At 38.2% G+C, this 25997-nt stretch overlaps 1 protein-coding gene across 1 annotated transcript in view; it reads left to right on the forward strand.

Annotated features, from left to right (window-relative positions):
- The window catches only part of TMTC2 (transmembrane O-mannosyltransferase targeting cadherins 2), a 259966-nt gene that overhangs the window by 92516 nt on the left and 141453 nt on the right, over positions 1 to 25997 (forward strand). The window contains exon 2 of the mRNA XM_075725112.1: positions 9194 to 9764. Coding sequence (XP_075581227.1) covers positions 9194 to 9764 — 571 coding nt within the window. The remainder of the gene's footprint in view (positions 1 to 9193; positions 9765 to 25997) is intronic.

The raw sequence follows: 25997 nt of genomic DNA on the forward strand, positions 1-25997 counted from the left end.
GCATCTGTTTGGTTCCATAGACCAGACTGATTTCAGGAAAGAAAAAAATTAAGCATGGTGTTTTCACTTACCCCTTTATTTGGAAGTTATTGTCTAAAAATGGTACCTTTTGTAATGTGTTAAGTTAATATGTTTGCGGGCAATCTTTCATTTATGTAATTGGGCAACCTTTGAGGGCAGTTATACTAAAAATACTACAAGAAAAAGATACCCCAAACTTCTAGTTTCTTGCTATACAAAATAGTCTTTTAAGACCTCTGCATAAATATTTGTGAGATAACAAAATGTGCTTAACCTAAATGGAAAATGCTTATTCTGTACAATACTATTAAAAAAAAACCCACCCCACCCACACCACAAATCTGCTAGCATGACATCCTTTGGGTAGGAAAAGAGACGAGGGGTGTACAATTGGTGTGTGTCAGAACGCTGGCTTTATGCATTTATGCATCTTATGGTGGGGCTGAAGGGAAGAAGAGGGGACTTTTTGGAGACAGGAGAATTTTGGGTGGGCACAAATTCCACAGCTGATAGTTTGTAGTGTGGCGGGGTCTGTGCTTGGCAGTTCTGTGTAAAGAAAGCCAGGATGGGTCCGACTGCTCTCTGAATCACTTGGTTCTTACAGTGAAAAGCATGAACGTGACCAATGATAGCTGGGTCTGGGATTGCACCCCCCACCCCAATAAGGACATTTCTTCAATATGAGTTCTAAAACCAGTATAAAGGTTAAACTGGCTTCTGGATATGCATACACCAGATTGTTTTCACTAAATAGATTTTGAATAACATCTTTCAGTTCAAACAGTGAAACTTTAAGTTCAGATCAGCCCTTGATTAATGAAGGTTTTTTTCATGCTTAAATAAAAGGCTTGAAGAAAGGACCTTACACAAAATAACTTGATGCTTTTCTTTATGCTCCCCCCTCAAAAAAAAAACATAAAAAGGAGAGCGTCTGTGTGTTACGCCGTGGTTCAGCAGTTTATCCTCTACTCATTATTTCTATATTTGTATGTGTTCCTGGGTATTCTCTTCAATGCTTCACTAAAAATAAAAGTCAGAGTGCTGCCTAAAAATTCTTTCAGGCTTTAAATTTAGGATGCACAAGAGGTGTGGGTTTAGGCATAATTATGTACAATCTCCTTGAACTTTCTGAAAATGCTGTATCAAAAAATAGATTGAATGGAGGAAAAAAAAGGTATTTTTTTAAAAATGAAATTACTGAGCTTTTTTTCTCAGTATAGTCTGCCACGTACTCAAAAGAATAGACAAGTGGATAGTCATGGGACTCATGTATGACTGAAACTCTATTCTGTAGTGATACAGTATGTGTGCCTCCATTTTCAGATAACAGCTTAAAATGTGTGTGTCTTGGAAAGGCTTTATGTATATTCACAAGGTGGCTTGTCAACAAAAGTAGTTTAATATCCATACTATTAATCTGGTTAAGAAACTCAACACGTCTACTCTAACTGCTGTATTCTCAAGCCTTAAAATTTTTGTCCTTGTACTGTTGTGAGTTGCTGCATGGTGAAATGGCAAAAATTATTTATGTTTTATTTTTTCAAAGGAAAGTGGGGAAGACAAGCAGTATAGTGCCATATTCTACTGCAGAACAGTAAATCTAATAAGGCCTGCTGGGCCCACTTTTATCATCTAAAATAGATTTGAAAAGGGCAGCAAAGGTTCCAACTATGAATTCTGACCATGCTTCAGAAGCTGGTATTACATATATATGTGTGTATATATATATTAAAAAAAAAAAAAATCCTGAGTTACTGCCAGGCAGTAGTTTGGCACTGAACAATATTTTAAAGAATAACTTTGAATGTGTATTTGAAAGAATAGGTTATCAGGTAAATACAAAGTATCTTGCAGTCTTAGAGGAACAGAATTAGCAATTTTGTGTTGTATGGTGTAGTCAGGAGAAAAGCTAGCTGATGAAACAGCTGTGAGAACAGCAGAAAGCATTTTCTGGTTTAGGAATTTAAGTATTTCTTCAATAAATGTTTTTTCACAGATCTACTGTACATGCTGTGGTGAAGAAACTCAGGGAGCAGAGAGAGACAGGAGCCCTTCTCCCTCTCTTTTTATCTGCTCCCTCCTGAGAGGAAACTGATGGTATCCCATTGTTCAGCATCAGAAAATATTAATTACTTTGCTCACTTCCCTCCAGTGTGTATTTTTTACCTGTGCATGAATAAGCAAGTAGTACTATGCCGGGCAGTTGGTATTAATTAGGGTTTCAAATTTCACATAGTCCATCTTTTAGTGTTTGTTATGTCAGGCTAAAGCTTAAGCTGAGAGGTAGTGAGGTGCACTTAAGGTTAATATTAAGGCCAGATTCTTTCAGCATATGAGGACACACTTAGAAATGAAGAGGCTTGTACTATGTAGAATGATACAGTTCAAAGCCTTTATAGGTAGCTTTTGAAATATTTATATTCTGGGTGGAAAAGATTTTTCAGGCCATCTCAACCTTCTTGTAACCAAAATGTTTTGAACATTTAGTTACTTAAAGTTGCCACAGCTCTTCAGTCAATAAGAAAATCGATACATGCAGCATACTCCAGTGTAGTTAAGGCAGTGCCCAGCAGCATTCAGTGCTATATGTAACTACTGCCACTGCTTCCTTCTTCTGGATAACACCACGCATCTTCAGTCGCAAAGGTATAAAGTCTAGAAATCTGCAGGTGATGGGCTGCTGAATCGTAGCCTAGTGGTGGACGAAGTCAAACCACAGCTGATGGAGTTGTTCATGGAACAAGTTACCTTGCTTGATGTCTTTTTTTTCCCATTGCATTCTGTGTGTTTGTGTTGCTTATTTTAACAGATCAATTCTTTAAAAGACATTGTGCAGCTTAGAAAATCTTAGGAAGTCTGTATGTCTTTGTGCTGTGGTACAAGACCATAACCTTTCCCTGTGACTGTGGTGTTTGTTTTGTGGAGGGGTTTTTTTGTTGATTTCTCTGTGTCTTCATTTTTGGCAGGAGTTGCAATCAGGAGGGTGTAGTTATAGTTGCCTCATCCATCTTTCCGTTCTGTTTATATCTAATTCAGGGAAGTCCCACCCAAGAACGTTTCATGAGTAAACCACTACTTACAGTCCTGTTACTTGTAGCTCCTGTTTGTTCTGATGCTAAACTGAAGTTGACTATGAAATTACTGCTATAGGACAGTAAAAGTCTGAAATCTATAAATAATATTATCATTTGTTAATATATTCTCCTGAGGCCCTATACTAACTGCGTATTCAGTTAATAGCTTTCACTAGCAGTTACGTGATATAGGAATGTCATATTGAAAATAGTGTTCAGTGTTTCAGCTCTGAATTTGATGCATTCAGGTATTTCTTATATGGTTAGAAAAGGACCATACTATTGGCAGAAATTAACTAGGCACTAGTTTACTAGAACTTTATTTCCCTTTTGTGATACTAGGTTTTCCTTTAATTAATTTAAAATATAATTTGAACCTAGGTGTCTTCCTTCAATCTGTTTGGTATGTATAGTCCTATTCTCAGAGCCTAGCCAACAACTCAGGATCCTACATATCACTTAGCTAGTTGTTACCCACTATTTCCCATCCGAAAACAGCTGAGTTATTAGCTGTTCCTTAGAGATTCACTTAAGAAAATTTGTTCTTAAGAGAAACTGAAAGCTGCAACTTGAAACCCAGAGGATGCACAGAATTGGGTCTCCTGCAGTCGTCCCTAGCTGATACACAATATAGAGATCTTTTTTTGAGAAGTGGCATGGATAAAACTTCATTGTCTACTGGATTTATAGAAAAATTCCACTCTCACAACTATTGAGAAGGAATGAACTTTAATACAGAACATGTAAGGCATAACTGGCACTAGAAACCTAGCAGAATGGCAAACAGTTCCCTTGAGTCTATAATTAAACATTTAAATGAATGAGTTTTCATGTACTTATGCTTATTACTTTCTCAAGACATCTCTATGTACTAGATAGTGTCCTATCAATACAGACTACGTGCATGTTGTAGTCTGTGTGCAAGTAGGAGAATAGTGTGACAAGCTCTACTTGCGTGCTTTCTGATCACGCACCTGCCTAACAGATAGCCTGTAAGCAGTTTGGAGGGGTAGACTCAGCTGCTTGTATGTTCTGGGGATGTGAAGCTGTTTGTACTCCAAGAAGTAGGCTCTGGCTGTGTTTTCAGGCTTGTTGTCTATACAAGTAACATATAATCTTGAAAGCATCCTTAGGATGACTAGTTAAGATCCACTGTAAAAATACTCTAGGGTGCTTTCCCATTGCTATTTATAAAAAAGGAGTAAATGAAAAATACTCTAAAATGATCTTGAGGAAAAACAACAAAGAACCTCCAAGCAGAGACTTGCCAGTCCATCACTGCCTATCTGTTTTATGTGAGAGAGGGCTGGTCAATGGCTTCCTGTGTGCACATTTGGGAGTTCTCCTTTTTCTTTAAAATATGTTCTCTACTTCAAATGCTGATGTTCATTTTCAGCATATGGGGACCATTAGCAATATTGAAGCTGGACATATGGCTTAACGCGTTAAATCACTTTAGAATGTCGCATCTGTTTTTTTACCCTGGTGTTAACACCTGGATCAGTTTAGCACTAGCGCAGAAGTTTAGGACATATATAGCTGTTGATTTTAAAAACATCTGGGATTTTTTTGTGTGTGTATGCATGTATATGTGCATGTGTGAACTGTTGGATCTCTGGCGTTTTTGAGTTTGATAAAAAAAAAAAAAATCTTACTGAATTGCGCTCAAGGTGTGTACTGACCTAGGCAAATAACTGGTTTATGGCAGGAGGCAGAAGGATTCTTTCAAGTGGATTAGAAATTATCATTTTGCCTTTACAGCTTCTGTCTTCCTTCAGACTTCCATTTTTGAAGAATTGATTCCTTTTTTCTCCCCTCTCAAACCCATCCATTTGTTGTACACTGAATAAGATATCCCGCTCTCCTGGGATGCGTGAAATGGGCAGGCATTAAAATTGAAGAAAGCAAGTTCCCTGACTGAGTCTGCAAACCTTATCTAAGGCTGCTTGAAAGTAAAAATGCCAATTGTGTTGGAGCTTTGAAAAATGACTTTCCCCGGTGACCCGCTGCCTTTTAGCAAGAGCAGAGTTTACAGCTCTGTTTAAGAGTGATGAGTGCAGTTGGAGAGTTTCTCTTGTTATGCCCATTAGCAAGATTGGGCTAATCTGCGGGACGTAACCTGAAGGTAAACTGTGAGTGAAGGAGAAGACAAGGCTAATAAGGCATTTTGTAGTTTTCTTTATCCCAGAGTCTTTCCCGGAGCCAGCAATTAATATTATTTTCTATCTGTGGAGAGCCCGGGTTGCTGCCAGCATGGGAGGCTTTACAAAGAACACGTCAGCGCTACCTGCCAGGCCGTGAAGAGGGACTGCTTTCAAAATTGCCATTGAAATTGGTGACTAAGCATCAATACTGCCGCAGAGTTAACAGCTTGTTAATTTAGTAATTAAAGAAAAACAAGGCCTTGCCACAGCCAGGAGCAGGGCAGCCGGGGGGGGGGGGGGGGGGGGGGGACTGGGGGGCAGCCCCAGCCCTGGGCATCGGGCACCATCATGGGGCCGAGGCCAAAGCTGGGACGTGGGCCCATGGGTGGGCCCGGCTCGGTGGTGCCCATGGCCGGGCCGGGCAGGGCTGTGGGGAGCTGGAGACCGGCCCCGCTGCAGCATCACTGGGGTGGGGGCTGAAGGCCCCACGGCGGCTGACATGGCGTCCTGGGCTGTGGGTGGGTGAGGGAGCCCATGAAGAAGGGGTCAGGGCTGTTGAAGCTTATTAGGGCCCTCAGGGTCCTGACATGAGCAATTTAGTACCATTTATTTGTATTCTTTTCTTTTATTAGCTACGAAGCTTGTATTTCTCTCCCCTTCACCAAGATGAACATTTAATTTCATGTTTTTCTTGTGCGTGTGGTTACACAGCCAGGCTGGGGATGCAGGTGGGCACAGCCCGGCTGGCTGGACGCGGGCTGGGCTCAGCGCACCGGCTGTTTCCATCCGACCCACAGCAATGGTGTCCAGGGCGTTGTCCTGACTGTTACTGGGACCTGTTTCACTTTTGAGGGCAAAATGACACCGAGCTGCCTGGCTCCGGTATCTCAGATGCTCGTATTCCTGCATCCTCCTGTGCAGTCAAGTGTAATGTTGACCAAGTGTGTTTTTTATTACATTTTATAATGTGAAACAGAGTAGTTGTTGAATGTTAACAAGCGACCTATGCGAGACTTGGCTTCTTTGCTGTAGGACATCTAGCTTTGCTCTTGTATTAGACTTTTCTAATATCCCAAAGCATTAGCTAGACTTTTTTCTTTTACTTTGAAACATTTAGCAAAAAAATAACCATATGGAAAGAACTTTTAACTTTATTTCAAGTTTTGACTCATAGAGAATACAACATTTGGCCTGAACCACTGAGTAAGCTGGAACTGTCAGCTTCTGTATTTTTCACGCTGACTGGCAGGTACTAGAAACTGTTGCTTTTACATGCATGAGAAACTAAGTTTATTTCAGAATTGCCTGCTGAAATCCATACCCAAATACAGGGTGATCAATGCTGTATCTTCAAGGCTTCCTTTTGATTTTTTTGTTGTGGGATTTCTTTTGGGTTTTTTTTTGCGGGGGTTTGTTTGGTTTTGTGTTGTGGGTGGGTGGGGTTTTTTTAATTTTTAATGTGAACAGGACTGAACAGGAAAGGATCGGGGTTGCCCCAAGTTTGTTGCTAAGCCTGTAAATAAAATTTGACTGAATTAATGCCTTCAGAATGTACAATAGGTTTCTTTACAATTTGGAGAAAAGCAGTTTACTTTTGGTGGGGAATAGTCCAGTATGAGTATGTGCTACATGAAAATGATGGGTATGACAGCTGTTCATTTAAAGGGAGAGGGCTGGTCTCTTTTCTTAACAAGTGTAGCAGTGTAGTGTGGAGTCATTTTATACATGTGTACCGAGAGCTGCAGTTCCGTGGTTGGTTGTGTGTTTGTGGTTTTGGTTTTTTTTTTTTTTTTTTTTAAAGTGGCTGCATGGCTTCAAGTATTGGAAATGGCCACATTTGCAAAAGATATAATAAAACATACCATTTCCTGGGAACGACCTGTGGACCAGCTAGGCTCTTTGTAGCAGAGTGCTCTGCCTCAGGGGAGGGCGGTTGCACTGGCAATATTCCTGCCACTTAGTTCTTTAGTATTTCCTCAAGAAAAAACACTTTTGCAATTCAAGGTTTCAGCTCGAAATCCTGACAACTGATAGCCATTCTTAGCTATGCTCACTGTTTTGGAGTCTGTAGTCTAACATATTATGTTTTTCTTAGAAAGGGAGTCTCTCTAGCCTAACACCTGCTTTATCCTTGCTGAATTCCTAGTTTTCTTATGGTGAGTCTGAGAGTGATACTACAAACTGAAATCACAAACAGAGGACTTAGATTTCAGGAAAGGACTACACTGAAGGACAAGATAAATAATGTGAAAACAAAGATCTTGTTTTCTTCCAGTGTTCTTTTGTGACTGGACTAAAATGAGAAAAATGTGTGTGGGGTTGGGAAAACAAATACAAGCAACACTATCCACTGCATAAGCAGAAGTCAAAATGAAAATTTTCAAATATTCTAGAAAGCATCATCAGATCTTTAAAGGATTTAAGCTGACCTCCCTGTAACCTCCGTATGTGCAGAGACAAAAGGACATGCAGAGAGGAAGCATGTCTGAAAGCATTACAGCAATGTGCTCCGGACAATGGAAATGCTGAGCTGCGTGGTATTTAGACTATTTGCATGGAGATTCTGTGGCATAGTATATCAGCATTTGAGCATTTTTCTTTACAGAACAAGACAACATTCCTGAAACTAATACCATAACAAAATGGGATTTGGATACAGGTTCCAAGGGACTTGTTTCATTGGGGGTGAGAATGTGAGGGGAGTCTTGGAGGGTGAATTAGAGTGGTGTGTTTCAAGCACGAGCCTGAGTTTCGCACCAATTTTCTTTCTTCCTCATCTGAATTGAAAAATTGTTAATTATGGAACGTTATTTATTGGAAAGGCAGAAAGATGGAATGAGTAAAGAATTAGATATAAATCATTTCTCTTGTTTAATATTTTTAATAGAAGAGTCTTGAGCTGGCTGGATTCTTAATTACCCTGGTAAAATAACTGCTAAATGAGTTAAGTTCAGTAGTAACAGCAATGCATCTTTAAAGAATTGCTTAAATACAACTTTGGTTATGAAGGCAAGTAACTAATTAAATTCTAGTCATCTTTTTGCGCTAAGCAGGTCTCACACCTTCTCCCACAGCATAAATTTTAAATGCAAATTATTTCATTTGTACAAATGTTATAGGGGACAGATTTTTACAATACTGAATTAGACATGGAGACTGCTAATGGCTGGCACCAGTCTTTGCCAGGGTGGTTGGAAACATAAATGCTGAATGCTGCAGCATTTTTCACTCCCCCCACCCCGCCAATCAAGCTGACACAGACTTGAATTCATAAGATTATACAACCTAAAAATGTTTTTTTCCTTACTTGTAAATAAAAGAAATTTAAAGAGAAGGTGTCTTTTAATCTGTATAATATTATGCTGTCTGCCTCCAGCAAGGTGTTAGCAGAAAAAGTTGTCAGTCAAAATATGTACGAGACAGTTGTGGGAGTGCCCCGTACAGCACCAGAGATTTGCATGCTCCTGCTGACTTCTGTATTTATTGTTCATCCATGTCAGTGAGATCCATTCCAACATCTGAATTAAAATTTCAATATAAAAGGCCAGTTGGGGTTTTAGTTCTAAATTACTGGAGGATCTGTTGTTTCAACAATAATGTTTGTCAGTTTTTCATATTTCTTTTACATTTTAATTATAACTCATCAAATCTTAACCGATTACTCCTGGGTTAGACTCAGAAGAATGTCACTGAAGGGTGTTTTAATTTAATGGAAGCAGCGAAACATCTGTTTCTAATGTTTTAAAAGCCAATTTATATGGAAATTTTGCTTTATCGAAAAGTCAATAGATATGTAGTTTTCTAACACCTCCTGTAAAAATTCAAAACTTGAATTAACGCAGCACCAAAGCACTGCCGTTCTTTCTTGTGGTAGCAGTATGACTGCATTTTCACAGCCTTTCATTTGTACCCTTTTCCTTCTGCTGAAATGAAGTTTTTATTTGTCTTTTGTAGTCGAGCTATCAAGACAAACCAAGACCTTCTGCCTGAGACGCCGTGGACCCATATCTTCTACAATGACTTTTGGGGGACACTGCTCACTCACAGCGGGAGCCACAAGTCATACAGACCTCTCTGCACGCTCTCCTTCCGCATTAATCATGCTGTCGGAGGGATGGACCCGTGGGGCTACCACCTTGTAAACGTCCTGTTACATGCTGCAGTCACAGGTCTTTTCACAAACTTCTCCAGGATCCTGTTTGGGGATGGGTACTGGACCTTGATAGCAGGCCTGCTGTTTGCATCTCATCCGATCCATACGGAAGCTGTAGCGGGGATCGTAGGGAGGGCAGACATCGGAGCCTGCCTCTTCTTTCTGCTTTCCCTGATGTGTTACGTGAAGCATTGCTCTACCAGAGGTTCCTCACCAAGTACTTGGGGCTGGATCTTGGGAGCAGGGCTGTGTGCAGGATGCAGCATGCTGTGGAAGGAGCAAGGAGTGACTGTTCTGGCCATTTCAGCGGTATACGATATCTTTGTATTTCATCGACTGAAAATGCATCAGATCATTCCTGCTTTATATAAGGTGAGTCTCCTTTTCTTTCCCATAAGCTATTTGTAAGGCACGAATCACTGTTAAACAGGTGCTAAATGAGTTTTCAAGTACACAATAATTCTTAGTAGTTTAGTCAACTCCCAAAAATAAGCACAGATGTCTAATGCTGAAAGAACATTTAAAGCAGTTTAGTATGGGGTTTTTACATTTTGTTTAAACAGTGTGTTATTACCCATTGCTATTACTTGGTGCTGGAAGTGTATTTTTTTTCCATTACTTTCCTTGCTTCCAGTAGCTCCCTCCTCATTCTGTTTACCGTCGAGCACTGGGTATCTGGCTGCCTTTTGCAAAAAATTCATTCATGCTCTTATCCTCTTGTATCTGGCAAACTCAGCTTAGTTTGGTGGGGCATGCAGGTATGGCAGCTGATATCATCTACAGGCTCCCTGAGGCAAAGATAGCTCTTATTCTAGTTTAGCAAAGGTGCATAGGACCTGGGTGCATGCCTTTGGTGTGTATTTTTTTTTTCCCCCCTAGTACAAGCTACTACTCAAATGTATTACTGCCTTAACAAAATAAATACTTCTCATTTTTTAACTTCTTGCCCAAGAACAAACAAGTAAAATAAGCAAACAAACAGTCCCACCAAAATCCCCTAACTTCCCTCTCCCAAAACCGCATGTGTTTTAGTGGTACGCAGAAACCCCAGCTGAAATCAAGACTCATTTAAGTACGTTGCTGTACAAATGAGTAAGATGAGTATATGCAATTTTATTTTCAGTGAAATGGCTTTCTTTCAGAAAAATACTGACTTAACAAAAGGAAAGTATTTCATAGGGATGTACGTTGTCACATTTTTCAGTAAGACATAACCAAGAAAAGCAACAAAACAAAATAAGGCTTTGCAAACTATCTCAAACAGCATGATTTTAAAATTTTGATTTCTCACTCAAATGAATTGAAAATAAATTGTAGATTTTTATAAAGAAGTGATGATTTCTACTTGCAGAGTATAGAATACATAGTTGTAGTATGCAAGGAAAGTAGTCAAATCAAAAAACCAAGTAGTCTGTGATAGTTCCTTCATAAACTGCTGTGACATTTTGATTTAGTTATCATGCCCTTTTCTGACAAAACTGAAAAGAAAAGTGTAATTTCTTATTTTCTTTTTCTTTTTCTTTTTTTTTTTTTTTTAAACTCATACTGAGTATGTAAGACCTGTTGAATGCCTGTGGCCAAATACTGTATGTTACATTATGCACCTAACGCTGAGCGGAAACAAACAGTAAATTCAGTTTTTTTAAAAAAGTGCATCTAACAGAGTTTTATTCTGCAAGATACAGGAGGATATTTTGTAAAGTACTTCAAGGAGTTTCATTCATAACTCAAGTGTTAGCCTATCCTATAGAATAAAACAATGGTAAATACATTTATATAGCACATAGGAAATTCCGAGCACCATGTGCATGACTTCACACAAAATCTAAATTAGTGTTCCTCACAGCCTCTCCTCATTGCAGCCTGCAATGACCAAGATGTAGTCATGGAGCTAGGGAGTTTTTATGACAGTCACTGGTCAAAACCAAAACCTTTGCAGACATTTCTGGTGGAGGAGCCTCTGTTCAGTTGTTTACAGTGATGAGGAGCTCATCTGGGAGCTTCAGTTATAAAGTATCTTTGGTGAGCCTTCTTTTGTACTTTGTTTTACAAAAATCATTCATAAAGAACATAAATTTTTGTAAGAATGTATCATCCTGCAGGGCTTGGGATGCTAGGAATGTCTTCATTAACCTAGCCTGTGAGGAGAAGGGTTTCTCTGAGTTCTTGTCTGTATACTCTTTTGTGCTCCAACTTTGCATGGACTCTACCTTTAGCATTGCAGTTTCCTGTTCCCAAGCACTCCATGGGAAGTAAAGGAGTGAAATACAAGCCTTTTGTAAGGATAATCACTGTAAATTAAAAATAAATACATATAGATACGTGTCTCAGAGGAACAAAGGTAGCACCTTAAAAGCAAATTAAAGCAAATGCTTCAGTCTTCTGGAGAGCTTCACACTGTATGATAGAAACACTTGAGGGCAATGGAAGCATTATGATTTACCTAAAAAGATACTGAAAACAATTCTTTTAGTGCATTGCCTTCTTTTCTGTCAGTATTATCCAAAGCACTTTCTCACTGTTTATATTTCCTTCGGCCTTCGAGTTTTCCCCTTTCACATAAAATACTGTTTAGAGAATGTTGCGGTTAGGGAGACTATCTCTGGCCTGCTCCATCCAAAGACTGGAAGTTGTTTTCAGAGGATGCTATTTAGTTGTTATCAATGGATAATTTGAGAATGGCCAATGCACTTGTAGTTAAGAAACTTGGGTTTTGATTGTAGCATGTCTGACCAATGATTGACAAGTCCTGATGATGAAGGCAAGTTAAATGCTGTCGTATTGATTTGAAATTATGTTTTAGATTTATTTTCAAATAATTTCAAGATGATTATGCTGTAAGATTGGCATTTTAAAGTGATATCCTGACTCTTCTGAAATAATTAGTGAGAATGGAGCTAAGTTTTCTTACCTTTTAGTTTACCTTTGGTTTTAGTTTGGTTCTGTGTGTTTATACATACAATGATAAAGACCAGCAGGTTTTTTTTGTTTTGGTTTGTTTTTTTTAAGTGTTGTATTGAAAATAATCAAAATAAAACCCCAAAGCATGTAGCCAACAGATTAATTTTTGCATTATGCAGAATTAAAGCACAGACTCAAACAAAAATGAAGAAAGCTTTCAACTCTGCATCTTTTTGGGATCATTTGGCATCATTTTTCTTGCTGCTGCTTTGCCCTTAAATAAAATGTGGCCCCAGTAAGGACTGACAAATTCTTTCAGAATTCTACAGAACAAACTGTAAAATCTCCTTAAGCAAACAAAATCAACTTTTGGATTAGGTTTTTTTTTTTTCTTTAATGTTGTTGCCTACACTTTTTCTTGCTTGAAAAGACATTGCTGCATTGTAAATTGCATGAGACCAAAGTAGCCATCTACAGATGAGCCATCCTGTGTTATCCAGCTGGCTTGAGCATTTAAAAAACTGGACTATGGTTTAAACTGAAACAAAAAACCTCCCACCAAATAAAACCCCATCTTGTCAGAGGACTCTTTAGTTGAATGCCTGGACAATTAGAAAGAATTGTGTCCATTTACCTGTTCTGGAATTTGTGCTTTGTGTTTTCCCAATGTAAACACTGGGGGAGGGCAACTGGAGGAGAAAGGACGGGAGAAAAAAAGGTGTCAAAAAGGGCAGTCCAGGAAAAAGTGATAGTCTTTTGTAGTGTATTGGAGGGGATAAGTGTAGAATGGAGCCAAGGAAGAAAGGAAAATAATTTTAGAGATGGTTAGCTTAAATCTGTACTAAATAAGTAAGCAGTAACAATATGAAAATGAATGCAGAATAAAGAGCAAACCACTGTAGCTTTGTACTGGAATGGTAGAAAGGAGCTACCCCTTTCAATCTACCTAACCTTAAGCTAAACCCTGTCCAGCTGAGCTAACACAACTGTTTCCTAGGCTGTGCTGTGAATTGGAACTGAGAGGAAATGCAGGTAAAAAATAACCCTTAAACCGCCCACCCCCCCCCAATATCCCAGATATATCTCTAGGAGTTATTTTAAACCTGAATCATTTCAGGTATATCCAGTCCTCACCATTGCCCTACAGACAGTATGCCCTGCATACTGGCAAATACTGAGAGGAAAGCTGAGGTGCGGGGGCAGAAACAGGGAGCGGAGAGCAAGGGGTGTGGGGGAGTGGGCGGTTAAAGACCTGGGCTGGCTCACTGCCAGACTATGGCTTTTGGCTGCTATAAGCCTTTTCAGAATGTACCACTGGGGAAAATGAGACATGATTAATTATGTTTAAAGAACAGTAAAACCACTGACCTTCTTCAGGATGGTCAGTGAAGGATGAGCTGGTAAAAGCAGCTTTAAAAATGCTCCAGCAGATGGTAGGAGATGGCACTGGGGTGACAAGCCTGTTTTTTTCCATTTTGTTCTTATTTTTGGGCCAAGTGTCCAATAAATACAAAATGGTGGCTGCTACACAAGACCAGTAGCTGCTTACTGGGCTCACACCTATTATCATGTGAGTCCTGATTTGTCACGTCAAGTACATGACAGCATCCCAGTGCGATTTGAGTAGACTGGCAGGGCTTCTGAACAAGGCAGCTGCAGAGCAGGACCACCAGCAGAGCAGATGAATATTACCCCTTATTTAAAAGCTATTCTTAATGCACTTTAAAAATGTATATCGTAGCTACTTATTAAACTATCCAGCTCTTTTCCCTGTCATCTGTGTGTTGGTTATTCAGCAGAACTTGGCTGCTGATTTTTTTCCTTTTGCCAAGTCTTGTATTCCCGTCTGCCTGTGATGCTCTCTCTCTGGCTGGCAAAAGTTGTCAGTCTGGACCTCATTTCATTTGGTTAGCTCTATTTTATTCTGTCTGACTCGCTTTCGAAGCGCACACTGACAAGAATGTATTTGCTGTCTTTAAGTCAGCAGATATTGATGGAAGTGTATTTATTGCGGTCGTAAATGAGTTGTCTGAAATGAGAGCAATTAAAAAAAAATGTGGCGCTCTACTGGGGCAAAGCGTTTCTTATGGAAGAAAGTTAGGCTTTTGTTTGATTTTTCAGCATTTTAGACCTTGAGTAATTTCCAGTGTAAGTTGCGTAGCAGGTATGCAGATTGATTGAGTTGTCATGTATCATAGGTATCAGATGATTGTACCTGTCAGCAGCTGGGCTTGCACATGTTAAACCACGAAAAGTGTAAGGGTTGGGAGGGGGAAACCTGAATACGGGAGAGAGCTGTGATCAAGTTCATAATTATAGAAAATATGCAAATTCAGAGGCCTAATTCTTTTGTATCCAATCTCCAGTGTGGGAGCAGACCCATTAATCAACATTGCAGTACAGAGTCTTCTGTCCAATTAGTAGTACAAAGCTAATATAAACCCTGCTGTGCTGCCCCCCCCTTTTTTTTTTTTTTTGAGTGGAAATGGAGCTGGACAACATTAGCAGTCAAAAAGATGGGGCAACTGCATTTAAAGCTCATTTTTAATATAATGGTAATGATAAAATATTTATTGCTCTGTGGTTTATGTGTACAAACTGCCTTACAGAAATAACTAAACCAGATGTATGTTCCACTAATGTTCCACTGCTACAGCATGGTAACATTTTACCAGATCAACATATTGTTAGTACAGGGGGTTTGTTGTACTAAAATAAGGAAACCTCTCTTTTCCCATCACATATTTGATTAAAATCCCCGCCCCAGGAGGTCTGTCTCACATGTGGAATTAGTTATTGGTATCTATAGCTTAATGTGAACCACAAATTGGATTGCAGGATGCATTATCTAACCTTCTGTGCTATTATAACAGTATTGGTTTTGTAAAAAGCAATTTTATTGGAGGTCTATATTTTATTTAAGGTAATGATGTAAACCTGGGGCCTCCATGGATGACATGGTCAACCACCAAACCAAGTTTTATAAAACATTACTTTCTTTTATGGTCTTGGAACAGCCTTAGTTGTGAGTGATATGTATGATTCCTGCTCAAAATAGGACTTGCTGGGTATTAGATAAAGCTACTGATTTTTGAGAACACTCTAAACTTGAAATAAGCTACTTTCTGCATTCTTTACTCTCTGAATTCACTACTTTTAGAATTATTGTGCTGTGGAAAGCAATTTCAAAATAAAATGCTGCTTTTGATTTAAATTTGCAGTTTTATCCTTCTGAGGAGCTCTAAAGCTTTAGCAATGCAATAGTTGGTCGTGCTGGCTTTTCACCTTTTCTCCTTCTACAAATTATGGCATTTTGCAGCAGTGTTTTATCAGTATTTAAAATCTAGCTTGATGTTTTATTTTCTGCTTATTTTCTGCAATCTAACAAATTTTATTATGCTTGAACTTACCCACAGGCCTGGATATTTTGGCAGCTCTCATCAGTATGCTATTATTTTTTAAGTTATTTCTCTCAAACACTCATGTGGGTATGGTCCAGCCTTGGTCCCGTGTCTTTGAAATGCAGTATTGAGACTGTTAAGGCAGCAGCCGTTCCCTTGCAGGACAGACATGATCCTTGGAGTCAGATATTTAGTAAACCTACTTTTCCTTGAGACTACTTTTGTCCCAGTTAATAGTAAATAACTTGCAGCTTCAAAACATGACCTGACCTCTTGCAGGTTCATTTTGTCTAACAAGAGCTGCATATTCAAGTGCGCTAAGCTGTTAAACGTTGCATTTGTGTGCCGCAATAACCTTTTGCATTTCAAGAGCTGAGGAAAAGATTGGGAGCTCCGTTGCCAGCTGGGGCCCAGTTTGTTCCCTAGCTGGGATCTCTCGTTCTGCGGTGGTCAGCTGGGAGTTAATTTTTCTGGCAGCTTTAAGCCTGTACAGAACTGTGGAAATGCGGAGACAAATGTGCCTGCACATACATTGCTAATATTTGCGGATGAGCCAGCCTGGTGCTTTTCTTTGCACTCTGCTGGATGGCAGCAGCGTGAGGCCTGTATGGTCTTGACTATCGCTCCCCCTCCCCCCAGCAGATATTTCCTAGGCAAAAGAAGCTTTTTGCAATTTACTTCTTTCTTGACAGTTTCAAGTAGGTAATACTGCTGTTTCCTGTAGTTCCCACAGCTCCTTGCTGCTTTTCCTTTTGATCCTGAAATAAGAAAAGCAAGATTGGCCTCCACTATCTTTCTTCTCGGAGAGACCGATCTCCTGCTGGTCCCTGTGATGTCAGTGGAGTGGTATTGAATTGGACATCAATATGTATAAATAGCTGTTGTTTCCTGAAAATATTTTCATAGGGTGATTTAAACTAGTGAAACAGATCACATATGACAGAAATACAGCATCCTAAGGCAAATTTAGCAAATGTTGTATTTTTTAAAAGTGAGGAATTGTAAGATATCTTGCCAAAGTCACTGGCTTAAAATGGATTATATTTTAATATTAAACCTGTAATGTCTTTATTGGAATTGCTACTAAAATCTGCATTACTTTTGTCTACCCACTTGAAGTCTACAATAATATTTTTGAGACTATGTTTGAGAATTCCTCTCTGGGAAGATGGAAAAGGCAAAGGCTTCTTTAATAAACGAGTAAGTAAATAAAAAAAAAGAGAAAACTTTTCATATTTACAGAGACTGTGAAGACATGAAGAACCTTCAGTTTAACAGAGAGGTTAGTTTGCTAGAGAAAGGTTGTCACTGTCTTCAGTCTTGCATAAGATTTATACTGCATGGTAGCATGCAAAGTATGCTGTGTTCTTTCCTTCTTCCCCCTGGCTTAAAAGGGATCTCTTCTTTCACAGGGTGAAAAAGCTTCCAGGGGCTTTGCACAGTTGGTATTAGCACTTATTTTTCATTCTGAGGTTACATGCGAATTACTAACATCAAAAAGAGTGTGAATTTTTCATGGTGTTGTTTAATTACAGGGTATTGGTGGGCTTGCTACTTGCCAGTTTACAAAACCTGTGCAAATAATATTGAGCTGACAATATTACTCTCCTAGCTTTAAATGTTTTCAAAATATTTAAGGAATGAAGTGAAAGCACTGAACTTACCATAGTGTGTAACAACTGTGTTTCAGAACACTGGGAATATTTGCAGGTGTTGGTGGTTCTTCATCTTAGTGATTGTTTTAGCTCCCTAATTGAAGAAGTTTTCTAAAACTGTGTTTTTCTAACAGCTGGCAATTTTCCTGTTTAAAATATCAGTATCAAAGAGCAGTTAAATTTCATACTTTTTGGTAGGGATGGTTAATATATTAAGTATTTTATGCTGAGATAAGGGAACTTGGGTACCTGTGAACTTTGCGGGATAAGAAATATATGCAGCTTTGGCCCACCTTCAATTTTCCATTTGTTCACAGGCTAGAAAACCATGTCCCTTTTCCCTCTAGCTCTGCTTCTCCCATGATTCACTTGTCTGGCTCCTGGGCACAAAATGGGAAAACCAACATACAATGCTAAAGCTAAGTGGTGTGTTAATGAGTTAAACATCTCCTAGTGTAATTTCTTTTGTGTATATTTGCTTCTTGAGTTATTCTTTTCTGTTTAAACTCAGTTTGGTGTCTTGGTTAAAATGCATGCATTCATGATCGTATTCAAGTATGTATCCCTTGTGTTCCTTAAATGCCAGACAGAAAGTTTATACCTGCGCCTTGCATACAAATCTTCAATCATGTGTACTTTACATTAGCCTCCTAATGTCATGTTTAGGCACCTAAATGTCCTGATTTGATGCAGAGCTGAATGCTTGTAGCTCCTGGTGAGCTTTACTGAATGGACCCATTGCACTTGGTCGATCACAGCTAAATAGCAAACTAGACTGTCTGCTCCCAGCAGTTAGAGCACGTGCTAATAGTGTGAGAAGAGAAAAACCTGTAAGTATGTCCCCAGTCAGAATCAAATAGATTAGGGAGCAGGTGCAGCTTCTGGATGCTCCGAGTTCTGACTCCCAGCAGTGTGTTGCAGCACCTTCGGGAAAGATAACACTGCTGAGAGTATGTGAAGATCAGGCTCCTGATTTTTTGAGCATCTTAACTGAAGTCACCTAAGTTTCAGAACTGTAGTGCTTGGAAAGCATTGCCTGAGTCTATTTGACTCTATTCTGTATTCTCAAAGACAGTTGCCTTCTTAGAGTCCTACCCAAGAGAAAGCCATTCCTGGTACACAAGCATGAGCTCTAAGATTCCAGACCTGGGAGAACATGTTTTGAAGGAGCAGGAACATATGCAAACCCTGAGCCATAAGGGAGACTTTTCTCTTGGTATTAGGTTTAATTTTTAATTTCCTGGCTTATGCTCATTTTTATTTAAGTCATAATGATTTAATGATTACGTGCACACTTTTTCCAAGCTGACTGATTCTAAACATTAACCTGTGTAGACAGTTACAATATTAAAAAGGGGGAAAATACAAGTGTATGAGACTTGCAGTGGAAACAGCCAGTTGTGATAGAAGGCAGCAAACATTTTCTGGCATATTTACTGGAGGAATTGAATGATATTTTGTACATATGCCTGTATTTCTTTTTCCAGCTGCAATGTAGATTAGGCATGGGGAGGGAAGGAAGCCAGGCTTGCAATCCTGTAGCTGACTTTATGGGTCAGTTGTTCGGAGGTAAATTTCTAGCCTCGCTAACCTTGAATGTCTCTTAGAAAAGAGAAGAATCCCTTGATGCTGCGGATAGTCCACATTGGGAGGAGGGGGAAAACAAAATAGTTCTGGTTCCTAAGTTTCTAGGAAACTAATTGAAAATGCACATGAGGAAATTATGTCAAAATTATCCAGAAGCTTTTGGGGGAAGGGAGAGAGAATTAGTGTACCTGGCTGTTAAATGCCAGGTAGAACATATGTACCTTTTTATGATCAGAATCATAAGACTTTCAGACACGTACACAGCTTACTTCTAAGGCTGTAGACTTCATTGGGTTGTGCAAAAGTCAGAGCTTCTGTGACATTTAATCACCAAAATCTTGTTTTTCTCCTTGACAATAAAATATGGAAATAAATTCCCATAGCAACGAAGTCTTTAAAGTGAGTGTAGGAGCATATTGAGTTAATAAAGGCAATGAGGGATCAGGGGAAAAGAGAGGGTAGAATTGTATCGAGTCTCTGTAAATTCTTTTTCTCCCAGAAAACAGGACTTCGGGGGTTATGGATAAATTTTTTGCATGTTTTAATAGTATCCTGGGCAGCTTGTACTGCTGTAGAGTACAATGAAGCTTGCATCAACAGCAGTGTTTATTTAGTAGGGATTGTGAGATTACAGTTTATTTTTTAAATATATGTTTATTGTAGTTCTATCTCTTACTTGGAGACTTTTCTCCTTAAAAGACATTATTAGAAGAGGCAAAACACCGCCACAAAATAGCTCTCATGAGTTTTAAAATAGAAGCAATGCCAATTTTTTTAACTTTATTTCTTGCTTCTTTGGACTACTTTATATATGGCATTTTTTGCTTCTTGTAATTTGAAATCTGTGGAAAGTCAGCATTAGCAATTTTGTAGAGTGACTTTTTTTTTTTTGTTGCTTTTGCTTTTTGTTTAAACCGTTATATATTTTTACCTCTTCTGACCTGAGCTGTTAAACAAGAACTTGACTTCTTGTGGATAATTCTGGTTGAGAATATGGATTAAAAAATACCTGGTTCCATGACTATGCAATCTTGTTTATTTACAAAGAAAGTCCCAAGTATAAGTTTTTCCAGAACAAAAAGTATCAAACTATGTGTATGCATCCCAGTTCTTAGTGCCTTTCAGCTAGCATTGCAGAGCTCCCTTTTGTGTCTCATTCAGGGGGAAGTTACCTGCATCATGTATATTTTTACCTTGCTTCCTTTGCACCTTCTCTGATCTCTTACTTTTTCACACACATACATGTCTCTCACGTGGGGGAAAAAAAGAAAAACCACAAAAAAAACCCAAACCAAAAAAAATCCTAAACAAAACCAAAATCAAAAAAACCCCTTAAAACCAGTAAAACCAACCCCACCTTCTGTCCATGCATCTTTGTTCTCGTAGTGACATCTTTCGTTGCAAGAGGAAATCAATTGATTATTTCAATCTACTTCTGTAAAAGATCTTAGTGGTAAGAAAGTCTTATCTCAAGTTAGATCTGTACCGTACTTATGTAGTTAGTGCTAATAGTATAATGTGAAAGTATCCAAGCTACTTAAGAGACCTTGGTACAGACTGCAAAAATGGGTCTAAAGGGAAGGTTAAGTAGATGTGTTCCTTGGCTGCCTGATACTAGATTGGTGTTAGTGCACAAAGTTTGAAGCTGGCCAGGCAGATACATATACACTGCTCATGATTTGACCTGAGTATTTATGAGTCCTCTTTTTATCAGGACACCCTGTAGTCAAAATAACTTAGCACTGTCATCATCTCAGGCCTTCTAAAATCAGAAGGAGGTGTGAATAATCGCAAGGTAAACATAAACTTTGGAAAATTTTTATTTGCTTTCTATTTTGCAAATCTATAGAGTAAATCTTGTCAGGATTTCATCTGTAATCCTGGAGCTTGAAAACGGGGAAGAAAAATTCCTTTCATGGTGAAAATTGTGCTTTTTATTTGGTGTTAGGGTACTGTAAGACAAAACTCTGAGCTGGCTGCACTTGTGGCAGATTACTTGATCTCTAAACAGTCCCACTTTTTACCTGCAGTTACATTTTAGGTATTACATGTAACCTAAATTGAAAAAAAAAAAAACCAAAAAACAACAAACCAAACCCCCAAAAAACAACCGCAATTCATCTATGTTAATATTTTAATTATTGGTTTGGTAGGTCTGAGTTGATGTATTTTGAAGATGTGTAGTTTCTAAATGCAACTTTAACAGACACACCTCTTAAATCCATCAATTTTCAGTCTAGAAAATTGTTTTCACTCTATCGTAGACCATGATATGCATGGTACTATATTAGCTCTAGATAGTTGCAAATAACAGTTTCTACCTTGGCACTGCCCTGCTCATGATATGGTGTGTTGTCAGCAATCTGTGATTGCACAGTAGCAAAAAGGTTGACGTGTCCTTGTGCTCTCAGGTTGGTCTCCAAGGCTCCGCAGTACCCAGATGGCTCCTCTGTGCTCTGATAATCTGATAATAACCCCTGCCATCATCAGATGAAGTAATAAAGATACAGGTGTCAGTATAGCTTCTTCACTAATATCTGCTGTGTTTATATTTGTGACTGCAAATCTAAATCCAGTAAGGAAGTGATATATTCATGTAATAGCTACATGGCATAGATCTCTGTTACAACCTGTTTTCCTACTAGAAATAAATTCAGTCTGAAATGATGACCTTATTCTGAAGCAGCAGTAATTTAGTAGGTTTGTTAATGAAGACAGCGCCCTTTGACACAGTCCTTAATGCTCAGTGTTTTTAGCTTCAGGTCTATACCAATCCTAATGAAAGCTTTTTTTTTTCCTCCCCCCGTGTATATTCGAATGAAAGAATTTCTGTGCCTGTTTAAGTCCAACTCTTTGGACTAGCTGCCTAAAGTGTAAGAAAGAAATGAGTTATGATGACAAAAAATGAAGAATTGATTGAAAATCTGAGTGTATGATTTGGAAGCCAAAATCTGGGAATCTATACAGGCTAACCATTCCTATATTAATCAGCAGAGCTGTTCTTATCAGCCAGACGATGCAGCGCCTGTCCTCTGTCCTTAATGTAGGCAGTGTTTTTGTATAAGTTTTGGCAGACTAATGAAAAGTGAAATTTTAGAAAGTCTTGATATGTGACCTTGCATTCTGTGGCACTTGATGGTTAGCAACCAACATACTGCCTCACTGGGGTAATAAATTCGTGTTTTAATACAGTTATTTGTTTTACTTGTAGTGTAGCGGACAGCTTCAAACCCTCAGGGGTAGCTTTTTAAGTTTGTCTGTCAGATGGTCTGCTTTGCTATTTCATCCTCTGGGCTTGGTTACAGTATTTTGATTAAAAGTTACATTACTGTGATACACAAACCATTTGAAATATTCAGATTTGTTTTAAAAAAAGGCTTAGGAAAAAAAAAAACCTCAAAACAACAACAAAAAAACAGAAAAAAACCACATATGTCCAAAAGCTCACTGAAGACTTAACTTTTTTGTGTGTCCCAAAGCCATGATGCTCAGCATCAACAGACTTCTTCCAGGCCTGTTAATGTGAAGCAGTACAGCAGAACAGCTCAGAAATTTTCTCACTAAAAATCCTAGAACTGCTTTTTAAAATAATGTGTATTTGAATCTTGTATCATAACATAACTTAAGTTGAATCCTTCCAGGAAACTCAATTTTCTGTGCACTAAAGCAAATAAGTAAATCATTTTCTATTATTTTTTTCCTGTTGGTAACATTGGTGGCTGTGAAAATTCAAGTACGTCATGTTTTCTATATATAGTTTTTTTGGTAATTTGATACATTCTGCTATTAACTGTCAGGTACAGCCAATTGTGAATTACATAGGCTGTTTGCAGAAATATAGACTCCTTGTGAAAGCTTAATTAAATGTAAATGTCCAGTTAACGTTATCACCACTTCAGCACTTCTGTACTTGAATGTTATATCCTTGTTCTATGTGCTGTCCTTAAGAATGAAGCCCACATCTTTTTAACATACAGTCTTTTACTGGATGCGGTGTCCTGTGAAGATCTTACTGAACCCTGAAGCAGGACTTCACGTTCAAATGTTGTTGTTCCTGGTTTCTTTTTTTTTTTCCTTAAGATATTTGATCTAATAGAAGCTGTCCTTATGATATGCTTAAGCCATCATAGGTGCAACTCTACTTGTATGTGGGAAGCAGTGACATTCTTCCTGGCTGTGAAAATAGTTTGAAAAGTAGTTCTGATGTGACTAATGCTAAACTTTTTTTTGAACGAACAAATGTGTTTGCAAGGTCCTGCAAGTTCTTAGTTAAGATTTACTTCACAGATTTTTCTTTGGTTGCTATTTGGCCATGTTTTCTTGGTGTGTAGGCCACAAATGGCTGGGCCTGAAGAGGGAGTATCTAGAGATATTCCCCCAAAAAGCGGGGGAGGGGGGACTGGTTAAACAAGATCTAAACTGTCAAAGCATTGGTAAGAAGGCTCTTTGTTTTCTGACAACATAATGCATGGTTTTCAAAGTCCATCTGCAACAAAGTTCTCTTGATATTTTTCAAATTATTGGTGAAATAGCAGAAAAGGGAAAGATGACTGTGTTTGGGGTAGCTTTTCCCTGTCAGGCAGAGAGAAAATCTTTCATTTGTTGGAAACCATTGTGTCCTTTGGATGGTAAAAAATTTCAGCAGTGGGTAATACAGGTAAATAAATCCTAAATGTTCACCCACAGCTACTTCAGATAGGAAATGTTAATGCAGCTATGGCTGCCACTCAAGTCTGGTTAATCAGTTTCCACATTAAGCATACTGTTTGGGACCCCACTGGACACTAAGGATTTTCCATTTGAAGTTAACAGCAGCAATGGACTTTAAAGGATTATTGTTCTACTAGAAGAATTCTCTGATATCCAAGTGTGGGATTGTTATCCATATGCCTTAATCTCGGAGTTTTGATTTTTTTTTTAAAGTTTTATCCCCATCTCTAAAAAGCTGTGATATTTTTCAAAGCATGCACAAAAAATTATTTGGATGAAGATCACATTGAAATGCTTGATGCAAAGTCAAAATTCCTATTGCTGAATCACAGTTAATCTGCTTTAGCCTATTTGAACTGCCTGTCAGGGACATCCAGATTTGATATGTTTCAGAAAAGAATACAAGATTGTCATGAGGCTGCTTAAATATGAAAGAAAGTTGTGGCTAAGTGATTAGAAATATCAGGATCATGCGACATGATTTTGTGCCCAACTAGCGTTTTGTCATGAAGTTAACAAACACTTTTAATAACAAACAACATTACTTCTTTAAAAGGGAACTAAAAGAATACATGGACAGATAAGTCTTTCAGAAGAAACCCAAGGACAGTGAAAACCAGGGTGATTTAATGGTTGCCAAAGATGGTGAAGTGAGAGAGACTGTTAGCAACAGAGAAAGGGAAGAACTTCATTAGAGACAATGAGGAGGGGCTGAAAAAAAAAAAAAATCCAAAACAACAACAAAAAACCCCTCTACATGAAACAAGGATGCAGACTTTGTCACTAAAATAATTTTCTGAGAATAGCAACCCAGTTTGAGCAGCTGGGAAACAAGGAAGAACATACATGAATTTAATCTTATTTTTTTGTTTAGAAAGATTGTAAAGTAAAACAAGATGATGAAGAGAATGGAATGTAATAAGAAAAATATGAATTCATAATGTTGTTGAATCTTGAGCTCGTAGTTTAAATTAGAGCTCAGGCTTTAATGTTTTAGTTTCCCACTCAGTAGGAGTCACAGTGTACAGAGAGGAATGTGTGTGCATTTGTGTTTTGATATGCATTCATTTCGTAGGTAGATCATACACTGTGCTAGTAATAAACTTCTGAAGGGATGGTTATTCATCTTACCTAGAAATTCTGAATTTTTAAATGTAAAAGATTCAATTAAAAAATACACAAAATCTTTCCAGTAGTTTCAAAATTTTTTTGTCTGAATTTCAAATCCTGTACTTCTAGGATATTTTTTATTCATCTCAATTTTGCTTTAAAAAGAATTCATATTGGTTTTGTCAAGACTGTTACCATGTGGATGAAAACCTGGGTAGCTGAGAGACAAACCAGAGGGATAAATGACTTTATCAAACAACTGGGATGTTAGAGGCTTATATTCTATGTACATGTACTATTCTATGTTTTTGTAAATATTTTATGAGTCCCTTAAAATGTACTAAGGAAATTTGTAGAGGATTTTTAAATTAAAGGACTCAAGTATACCACAAGTGAAAGGAGATAACACAAATGACACCTCTCAAGCTAACAGAGGTAATCTTTTGAGGTCACTTTAAACATTTCCAGATGACTAAGAAATATCTATTTTATGTATGTTGTCCTTTTCAGATCCTCTGTTGTAATAAAAGCATGCTTTTTTTTTTTTTGTTTTAGCCTACTAAACTCAACCCCTATGGCTCTTTGCACCTTGTCCATCTGCTGCGATTTTTATGTTGCCAAGTGTTTCTTTAATAGTCGCTCTGTTGTGTTCAACTATGCGTTTGGAACTGGAAAGGAGGACCTAAACTTAATGATGTGAAATTTCAAAGTGGCTTTAAGAGATTAGAGTGAATTTGCTTGTAAGAAATGGTAATCTAAAACTAATGATCACAGATCTTCACTCAGGTAAAAGAAATAATTACCATAACTAAAGTTAGGATACAGCTTTGCCCTTCCTATCTTCACTTACCATTTCAAAGTACTGCTAACTTATGCTATTAACTATTATTTCACAAGAGTGCCATTGGGATTGAATTGGAGAGGGTTTAGAGTCCTGTAATTTATGAGAATATATGTAACCATTTGGGAACTACTACTGAAAATGGATTATAAAGGTGGATATGAAAATTTGTTTGAAAAAATACTAGTTAATGCAGTGGATTTGTTTGAAAAAAGGCCAACTGTGTAAAGAAATTTTGGGTGGTGGTGTTACAAAATACAAACCAGATGCTAGAAGAGGAATAATCTGAAGATGCTAATTGTGAAAAAGTGTCCTACCATATCTTCCTAAAGATGATGAGGATCAGTGAATTCAACCTGAATGTCTGTGTGCTGTGGTAGGAGAGAAACCATCATTAGAA

This window comes from Pelecanus crispus, chromosome 1, assembly GCF_030463565.1.
Source record: "Pelecanus crispus isolate bPelCri1 chromosome 1, bPelCri1.pri, whole genome shotgun sequence".
NCBI lineage: Eukaryota > Metazoa > Chordata > Aves > Pelecaniformes > Pelecanidae > Pelecanus > Pelecanus crispus.